This window comes from Phaethon aethereus, assembly GCF_964289735.1.
Source record: "Phaethon aethereus genome assembly, chromosome: 9".
In the NCBI taxonomy this organism is placed as follows: Eukaryota; Metazoa; Chordata; class Aves; order Phaethontiformes; family Phaethontidae; genus Phaethon; species Phaethon aethereus.
In genome coordinates, this window is record NC_138585.1 from 27,922,412 (window position 1) to 27,932,708 (window position 10,297).

Genomic DNA, 10,297 nt, shown 5'->3' on the forward strand with positions numbered 1-10,297 from the left:
AACTTCCAGCATTTCAGCTGACTTGGAAACAGGCAGACCTCTTTCTTCTTCACCTATCTTGGCTGCTATTGTTAGTGCATGAGGGTAATGATATGGATTTCAGCTGTTACAATATGCAGATGAGCACATGGAGTCCAGATACCAGAAAGGTCAGGTCTGGTCAAGTCCGCTCCAGTGTCAGACACAACAGCATAACTTCCACAGCATTCTCCAAGAAAACAGTTTATGGTAGATTTGTCCTGAACTGAACAGAAAGAAACTGAAATATTTGGTAGTATTTTAAGCTTTGCTAGACAACCACATCTTATTAGAATAACATGTAAGCCAAAGAAGAAACTTTATATAGTCCACAAACATAAATGCCACTGACCTTTTAGAACAACTTCTAGTTCATCTCTTAAAATGTCAAAGTTACTATAACGGGAGCTGGTTTCTGGAATGACGTTCCTCTTAAGCCATCCTCCACAGGCATATTGGTAAAAATCATTACAAGGCTCTGCAGTGGTGTCCATGTTCTCAAGGATTCGGGCTGCTGTAATACAAAACAAATCAAGGCATAGAGAGTCTTTACAGAAAATAAATTAATACATTTGTTTGCTCTGAAGAGGGATGTAATAAATGTATTTCCTTTAGTTTAGAATGGAATCATAGAATCATTGAACAGTTTGTGTTGGAAGGGACCTTTAAAGCCATTTGGTCCAACCCTCTGCAGTGAGCAGGGACACCTTCAACCAGAGCAGGTTGCTCAGAGCCCCGTCCAGCCTGACCTGGGATGTTTCCAGGGATGGGGCATCTACCATCTCTCTGGGCAACCTGGGCCAGGGTTTCACCATCCTCCTTGTGAAAAATTTCATCCTTATATTTAGTCTAAATCTCCCCTCTTTTGGTTTAAAACCATTACCCCTTGTCCTATTGCTACAGGCCCTGCTAAAAAGTCTGTCCCCATCTTTCTCCTAAGCCCCCTTTCAGTCCTGGCCGGCTGCAGTAAGGTCTCCCCTGGAGCCTTCTCTTCTCCAGGCTAAACCCACCCCCGCCACCGTGCTCTCAGCCTGTCCTCACAGCAGAGCTGTTCCAGCCCTCGGGGCATTGCTGTGGCCTCCTCTGGCCCCGCTCCAACAGGTCCATGTGTTTTGTACTTGAATGTTTTAGACCAAACAAATACTAGTCAGTGAACAATGAATTACTATTCCTTTACTGCCCTTAACTCACATACTTTTCTCTTGCCTGGGTTTACTGATGGGTAAACTGACTAATGTTCCTACTCCTTGTGAGTGGTTGCTCAGTTTTAAATAAAATATAAGATGTTTCATTTACTGACTTACACTTCTGTGTATTGAAAAGTTGTGAAAGGAGAAATTAAAAGCACAAGACATATCAGAGGTTAAGTATCCACTGTAATGTAATCTAAGTAATTAAGTATGATGTCGGCTCAGCTGAATCCAATCTATTTCAGTAAAATAATGACTTTGTTGTACCACTTAAGTTCTTGTCAATAAACTTTTCCTATTATTGCTTTCCTGAATCTACTGATTTTTGAGACCTACTCCAGGTTTTATTCTAGAACTGATACTGCCTCTTGCTATCCCTATTGACCTTCTTGAAGTGGCTCATCAAAGACTAACCAGTCACTGACTGATCGCGACATGGGGTTCTCTAGTGAAATTTGATTCCTTGATGAGAGTTTTCCAGCTGCTGTTTGTAAATGTTCTGTGCTTTTTCTTTTTTGTATTCCTGTTCCACTTAGACTGCTTTCACCACTAGTATGCTAGCACAAATTCTCTCACAGAAAGGAGAGGTGCTAGGAGGCAAGCAAGAGCTAGCGATACCTCTGAATTTCCCAGGATAATGAATATCCTTCCCATTTTCAGACATTATTTTTAGTAAATGGTGAGGCTTGTGATTTCAAGTGTTCATTCCTCCCACGTGGGTGAGTCAAATATTTATAGCTATTTCTCCAGTACTTTCAAAATTTTCCATGTCTTATGCTGGTGGAAATGAGAGGTAGATGGACAGGCTATAGTATTTACATTGACTTGTCCCCTGCCCCTACCCCCGTTTATCTTGGGATCTTCAGTTGGCTTAAGTGTGTTATATTTGAGGCCAACATCTGATGGTTTTACAATGTTCCAGTGCTTGGAAGATGGAAAAATCAACAAACACATGCATTTTCAATTTTAGACTGCTTCAGTAGCGTAAAACCCACTGCGGAAATAGATACAATGCCTAGCACCCGATGCTTTTCCTTCTGAAGTCAATGGCTGGCTGACTTCAGTTTGAGAAGATACAGGATCATGCCAAAAGCCAGAGATTGTGAAATTCAGTCATGTTTTTACTAAGTTGGACACTTTCTTTCTACCCATTCTTGAGAAAGTCAAGCATCCAGCCCTACTGTCCAGCCTGTTAGAGCAAGGAATTTCCCCTCTGCCTGTAAACTTGGACAAGAGGCAATGAACACATACAGCAATAAGGAAAAAAAAAAATCCTTCTGAACTTAAGAAGCAGCTTCTTACTGTAAGGGTGGTCAAACACTGTAATGGGTTGCCACGGAACTTGCAAAGTCTCCATCTGGGAAGTAATCAAAACTTGACTGGAGAAGATCCTGAGCAACTTCCTCTAGCTGACCCTGAGTTAAGCTGGACTGTTGGACTGTATGATCACTTCCAACCCCACCTATTCTGTGATTGTGTAAACTCTGGTACTCGTTTCTGTCTAGTTTGTCCCATTTCATGTAGTGGAAGGGTAATGTTTTGAATGGCACACTTTATTCCTGTCCTAGCTCCATCTATTTTCTGTGAAAGAGGAAGATTGCTAATTATTACTAACATCTGTTTTAAGGGTATCCTTATGAACCTCTCTGCTAGGCTGGAGCAGCATTTGGGGGCAACACTGTGCCTTGGATTATCTTGGCATGTGTTAGTCCAGCAACAAAGACTTTAATAGCCAGGACTGGACACCACAGCTGGCTCATTCAGAGCAGTGTGCCAGCCCTGCCAGAAAGTAATGGTAAGATAGAGAAATCTTCCAACACCAAGAAAAGATGGCTTTTACCCACCATCTGGTCACTTTTGCAAAAAAAACCAAAACCAAAGCCCAGAAGAAACCACAACTTGTGTAAATCTGAGAAATTATTAACAGTCTATGTAATATCAAACCTTGCTTTAACTGTGGAATCAGGTTGCTCTATTTGTAGTCAGCATCTGTTTAATCTTCCTTGTCTACTACTGTCACACAAAAATAATCATCTATCATAGTATTTCTGCTGCAAAGTCTCAGCTAGCCAATATTAGCTAATCAACTTTAAGTTTAAATACTGCAAACATAACAGAAAGAGTTCAGTCATGGGAACTGTAGCCTTTCACTTAGGGCTTCATGCAAAATACATATATTAAGTATTCTCCTCAAGAATGTACTTTCCTCAAGAGTGTAATTTGCACATCTGAACCCCAAGATAACCATTCATTATTTGGCTGATACCATGGATATATCAAAATCAGTGAAATATTATCAACTAAGCCCAGAAGCATAATGACACATGAATTGCCCCTTCAAAGTCAGCAGGACCGGTTAGGCTAGACAGAATCCTAAACATGCTCTAAGCTATTTACAAGTTGATACTTGTGCCCAAAGAAGCTTTATGGCAAGTTCATGGCTGTACACACTGAGACATTTTTGCTCTGTAAATATTAAGTGTGAGACATTATATTTTATTTTAACATAGGTTAATTGATACATGTACAAATACAGATATTACATGGTATACTTTTCATTAGTCCTCAGTATTGCTTTGATGAACCAGGGTTTGGGTTTGTTCCTATTCTCAGTTGTTCATTCAATTCCCTGTCACTGAAGAATGTAGAGCCTTATCTCAATTACTTTTAATGATTAATTTTATTACAGTATTCCTGATTGCCAGTTGTTGCTTTAATAGCTTACAAATAAAGTGATATAAGATGACATAACAACCAGTGACCTCAGGAGGATACAGGAGAAACACAATATGCTTACCTAGGTGAAACTGATGAGAGAGAGATCAAAATTCCCTATTCTTATCAGGCTCTGCTGTCTGAGCTCAGGAAAATTAGCAGAGACTGTCAGCCTATTAAAAAAATGCTCAAATGTACAAATTACATGGTATCTTCCTGTGTGGATTTCACAAATCTTGATAACATTATCATGCAGTTACTGGTGTTTTTACCCTGTGTATGACCAATTGAATTACCATTACTTTTTTTCTTCTGGTCATTTATTTGAAGCTCCTTTATTAAATGTACTATAAATTCTGTCAGTATCGTCACTTTATGCTTTTTTAGTGGCTTGTACCTATTGCAAAATTTTGAAATTCTTTGCAAAAAAACTGCCACAGTATTGGTCAGTTCTGTTGTAAGGCATTACCATTTCACTTAATGTCTATTCCCAATTATATTTCCTGAAAGACCCCAATAAATTTTCCAAAGTTAATACTTCTTGCTTTCTGTCTGTATCTATCTGTCTAACTTTTCCTGTATGTTGTCCTACATGGTCTGGAAGAAGCAGCCAAGTTAAAGATGAACTGTTACAAAATCCTGATTTGAAGTAATATTAAACTTTTAGATTCATCCCAGTAAGATTATTATTAAATGGCAATAATACAATTTATTTCTCTGGTTTAAGCACTTTACATTGCATTTTTTAAATACTAATTTGTTTTGTTATTGAATTATATAATTCTGACAAACTGTTTGAACTATTTTTAAGCTCTTTGAGCACTGAAGGCCTGAGCAGATGCCAGCAAACCATTCTGCACTCACAGTGTTCTGCTTCTGGAGCCAAGAAGTCCCTCACTCTGGTGACCACCTAATCGAACAAGTCTTCGAGGTCGTAACGTCCTTACCAACACTTGCCTCCCCTTTTCATAATCTAACTGTATTTCATTTAATGGCCATGCGTGTGGAGAAGGCCCAACACTTCTACAGCAATTTCTACCTTAAATGCATTATACCATGGTGGGACATAGAAATCCCGGCTCAAGTTAATAAATAACAATTTTAAATTCAAACCGGTCATTCCCAACTTTGCTTAGAGCTATCCATTCTAAGTCATTTACAGACAGATGCAGTATTTGGAGCTGACAGTTGTGTAACGGCTAGCACATCCAAACTTCATGTGGCGGCTCCCTGCTCCTAACTGCTTCCAGCACTGTAAGATTTCATTGCTACAACAGTCTAACAGACCATGCAGATGTTTAGCTGCTTCTAGTAATTGACACTTGCTAGGCAAAAACACATACTAACGCTACAGATCATAGTATGGTCAGAAGTAAGCGTTCCAGTTTGACATCATTGCTTTTGCAGCTATTTAGATCTTATTTGAGGTATAGCCCCACAGCTAAAACTCAATTATAAAGATTATAATTTAATCAGATACCCTGGTTGCCTCCCAGGACTCTTACAGTATGGTATGTAAATACTGAGTATTAACACCTGGTAAGGTACAAAAGCTATCTTTTGCCCAGTTGTAAATTTTGCCTGTTCCGGGCTGGAGTGCACTGTTCCTGCACACATAGTAGCCGTTACTCACAAGGGTGGTCCCCTGTCTGCAGTGGATCAGTTTTCCCAGGACAGCCGAATGTGGATTACAGAAAAGCTCTATGATGTTAAGTACCTCATTTTCCTGTCAGTAGAAGACTCTTACATAGAATACATTTATAGCATTACCCTGGCATTTTACATGTTTTCAGACTGAATTCTCATCATTTCTTTAGGACTTATTCTTCCAATGTTTGACCTAGACAGTTTGTAGAATACAGGGCAGATGATAGTGAGCAAATGATATAAATGTGTGAATAAAATAAAGCCGTATTTAATGAAAAAAGAAAAGAGATTATGACATTAGAACCACACTGCTATTTTGGGGATGTTTTAGTCTACCTACCCTTTTTTCTCATTTTATATTTCATGATTATCTCTGTTGAATTGAGGCAATTTGTGTTTTTAAAATATGCTCCTTCTTCATGTTATATTTACATAATGTAATTTTGTAAGCCTGCCATTTTTCCCCATCAATGTCCTTACTGTAATCCTTTCATACTTTTACTTCTGTATTTAGAATCTAACATTCAGTAAGAATGTTTATTTATTCCCTTAAATATTTGTATGCTGTTAAATCTTTTAATGGAAGCATAAAAGAGTAAAACTATTCAGCTGAAGTAATTTTGCCACCTCTTGCTAGATCTTCAGTTTACAGTACTCCTTATTTCTCCAAACTTTCTACTCTTTTCCTTTTTGAGGTCATTCATCATTACCTAGTTTAGCTGAACTTCTCTTTAACAGATATGCATAAATATTTAGCTGAAAATGAGCATCTTCACAGATTTAAAAAAAAATCAAGTAGATAACTAATTTGATCATTTTTCAAACCACAGCATGAGCTTTCACAGTAGCAGAAAACCACCTTGGAATTGTAACTAAAAGACAGTGATGACCACCTGAAATAAATCCTATAAGGTATTTAGACTGTGCTGATGACAATATGCAGGTATTGAAACAATGGACTTCATTGAAGCTTCACCAATGGATGACTCCAGCAGGACTGAGGTGTGAGGGCAACTACCCTAGCTACTTTGGCTACTGCCTAAATTGAGACCTAAAATGAGTAGTCTCACCGAAGTAAGGAAACCAATATAATGACCTTTCTACACTGTTTCTGGCATTTCTGCAATCTAAACGGGGCCTACAAATCAAAACCTTTTGGAAGCCTCCCATGGGGTGCTGTGCACCTCAGATTCCTTAAGAACCGTATTTCAATTACATACACTTTTGCTTGCAAGCACATACATTTTTCTTGCATGTTGACTGTCAAATCCTTTATGACTCCTTGCCACCTCTCCTGTGTCTGCTATCGACAAACTGGGTCTCTGGCTTCTCCTAGGGCTGTCTTTCCTCTTAACTTCAGGGGGGCCAGTCACGATGTACAGAATCTACATAGAAGTTATGAGTTCCACTTGACATGAAGACAACACATAGCTGTTAGAATGTTTATGATGCTTTTCAATGGGAGGTTACCAAGGTTGAACAAAATGCAAGATGTTTGCTTGGTAAGCCAAGAGGTCACAGTGTGGGGGCTGGGAAACAATCTGTTTTCTGAGCTTCTGTTTTAGATTTCTTTCTACCCTCTGTGACTGGGCTACCGCCTTTGTGAATTGTGTGGCCAAGTTTTTCTACAGGGGTGGAGAAAGCAAAAGAGGAACGCCTGCCAGAAAGTAACACCAAGAGAGTGATTTCAGGGGTCCCATCTTCAGCTGCTTCCCAGAAAAACACAATCAAGAGAGACCTGTTACAGGGGTATGCAGATTTAAGAAGGTGATTATGCATTGGCAATGTAGGGCTCTCCTCTTGACTTGGAGAAGACTGCTGCAAGAACTGTCAACTGTTTGACCATGGAAATGGCATGAAAGGAGAAAGAAGGGCAGGGCTGGCATAGAGCCCCTTTGAAATATATGTTGGCACAGCCAGGTAAATGCTCCTTTCTTCAGCGGGATGAGGGAGAGAGGCTGCTTCTGAGCGTAGGACCAGTCTGTATTAATGAGGTGGAGGAATTGTTATAAAGAGAATGGGGCCATTTAGAAGTAAATAAGGCAAAAAAGGGAAACCAGCATTAATCTGGAGGACAAAATAGAAAGGGTAAGAGAACTGTAAGTGAGGGAAAAGGGAGAACATGGGTAACTACCACTTTACCTACTACAAGAGGATATACAGTATGGAACGTCGCATTTCTGTGATACATTTTAGTACCTTTCTAGGAATAGTTCAGACCAGGATGTAAACTAAGAATTTTTTATGCAGTTGGTACTGAAGGATGAAGTTAGCTTGTCAGACTATAGCATTTGGAAATGTTTTTGAACATGAAGATTAATATTGTATCTCCTCAAACAGTAGCATGGCATCTTTAATGGCTACCAACAATCAAGACTTTCTTTTAATGCACCTTCTTTAGAGACATAGCCTCTAGTTGAATTCTGACTTGGAGGTGGGTGTGTGGGGAAGAGCCATCTTCTGATTTACTTAAGCATTTTCTGAAGCTAGAGGCATTCTTTGGACAGTCTAAGCCTTAAACTAGCCAGACCCTGATGACTTTGTAAGTTCTCACAATATCACATCACAAGATTTTACATTTGTAGAAGAGCTATGCTAAGAAAATTATTTGGGTTAGAAGATCCCATGCCTCAATGTGCCATACTTGTCTGCAGTCAGATGGGAACATTACATGGTGGTAATTTTGTTTAAAAATACATAGATTAATTTAAAAGGTATGTATTTTTATTCTTACCTGATTTTATACAGTCTGATGTCTTGCAAACGCCATCTAAAAGAGAATACAATCATATTCTTAATTCTTTACTGAATATCAATATAATAAAACCTACTGTATGTTATTTTCTTTGACAGTCACTTTAGAATTGCATTTAATTGCAGCACACAATAAGATAAAGATGAATGGACACTCTACGCTCAGTAAGTGAATATTTATAGGCTAGACTCTAAAAATACCATCATCTTCATCCCTTTAAGGTCATTCAGTGCTAGTCATCATGTGGAATTTTTGTAGTCATCCGAGGAAAATGTCCTATCAATAAACTGGAGGTGGGCAAAATATTATTTTTATAACAAAGAAGAAACTTAGAGAAAAATAGCGCATGGGCTGAAGACAGTTGCAAAGTCAGTTTGCATTCAGCAATACCTTACAATGACAAGAAGATTCTGGAGGAATTATATGAAAGTTCTGAGACATTCACTCTGATGTCTTCTAAACAAAACACAACGTTCAGGAACATGAAAATGTTTCCTTTTGAGACTTTAGAAATAAAGCATTTTTTAAATTTTTCATTTCAGAATGGCATTTTTCCATTCCATAATTGGACAAGACTATAATAAAAAGTTTGAACAAAATGATTAAGTATTTTAAAATGCAACAAAACATTTCACTTCCAATGTAAGGAAACATTCTAGTTTGATCCCAAATGGAAATTCTAGCTTCTCTGTATTATCTTTCCAAAAATTATCAGGGTATTTACCCCTGAATGGAATTATTTTCAAGTATTTTGGTATGGCTGCTGAATCACAAAATCTCTTAGTATGATTACACTAAGAGTCCTTGCTGCAACAGCCTGTAAAAGAAAAAATAAAATTTTCATACATATACAGGAATATAGAGGAAGCACTGTAGTTTGGTTTTCGTCAACAGTGCTGTATTTTGTAGAGTTTATTTGCTTACTGAAGCATTAATTACAAACAGAAGTATTGCTAAGTCAGAACAAGCAGATGTTTTGTGTTTACCACAACTTTGCGTGAACAAATTATAGAGTCCCAGTTGGAAAAAAGCAGCTTTGCGTCAGTGTCCACCAATAATAAGTGTGGATGCAGCTTTACATTTCAGATAATTGTGTCATACTGTCTAGTGACATACATATGAATTACGGTTATGATGTAGCAGCTATTAATCATCTAATTTTATACACTCGGTAAGGTACAATTTTCTATTATCAGGCAAATAATTCCGAGCTGACCTCATTATTTTATTATCTTAATGCTTTACGTAGCTCATCTATATATACCATGCAATAGTCTTCTCTAACACAATATTTGATAGTGCAACTTCAATTGTTTTTAACCATATACTAATAGCTGGATTCTATTTATTAAAACTTTTTTTCATAATTTCTTAAAATACTGTTATATTCATATGTATTTGCACTTTCAAAGACCATTTACATGTACTCACCGTCATATGTTGCGTACAGAACTATCACTGTGATTGCTACAATAGCTAGCAGAATCGCTACAACAGCTAGCCCTATTTCCAGGCCACTCCATCGTAGTTTTTTCTTTGGTTTTGGAGTATTCATTTCAGTTATATCCATCTGGCTTTCTGATTTGCCCATAACCCAGCGTCTGAAAAGGAAAAAGAGAATTCACTGGAGGACTTGTGCTGAGCCATAGGTCTAGAAACTGGCTCCTCAATCACACAGTAACAAAGATGTTTTCTAGGTGAGTTTTCAAATTATTTGTAACACTGCTAGAATGTCAGTCATGAAATTAAAGTCTCTCCTCCTCTCACACCTGTGCACACGCGCGCACACACACACACACACAAGTACGTACCATGCACTACTTGTCACTTACAGAGAACAGAAGAGAGGTCTTCCTTCACATGAAGAGGCCAACAAATAGAAGAGGAAGGCCAACAAACCAAAACCTATTTTTAAAACATACCCATGTGGTTTAATCTTGTATAATGGTGCAGGAGTTCACAAGCAAGCAAA

General features: G+C 38.2%; 1 protein-coding gene across 1 annotated transcript in view; it reads right to left on the reverse strand.

The window, feature by feature from the left end:
* MME (membrane metalloendopeptidase) overlaps positions 1-9,923 on the reverse strand; it is a gene marked incomplete at its 3' end in the record, with an annotated part of 48,279 nt that extends 38,356 nt beyond the window's left edge. Inside the window, exons 1-3 of the mRNA XM_082003536.1 lie at positions 9,757-9,923; positions 8,305-8,340; positions 371-532 (exon numbers count right to left, since the gene is read on the reverse strand). Coding sequence (XP_081859662.1) covers positions 371-532; positions 8,305-8,340; positions 9,757-9,916 — 358 coding nt within the window. The 5' untranslated portion in view covers positions 9,917-9,923. The remainder of the gene's footprint in view (positions 1-370; positions 533-8,304; positions 8,341-9,756) is intronic.
* Positions 9,924-10,297: the final 374 nt, after the last annotated feature.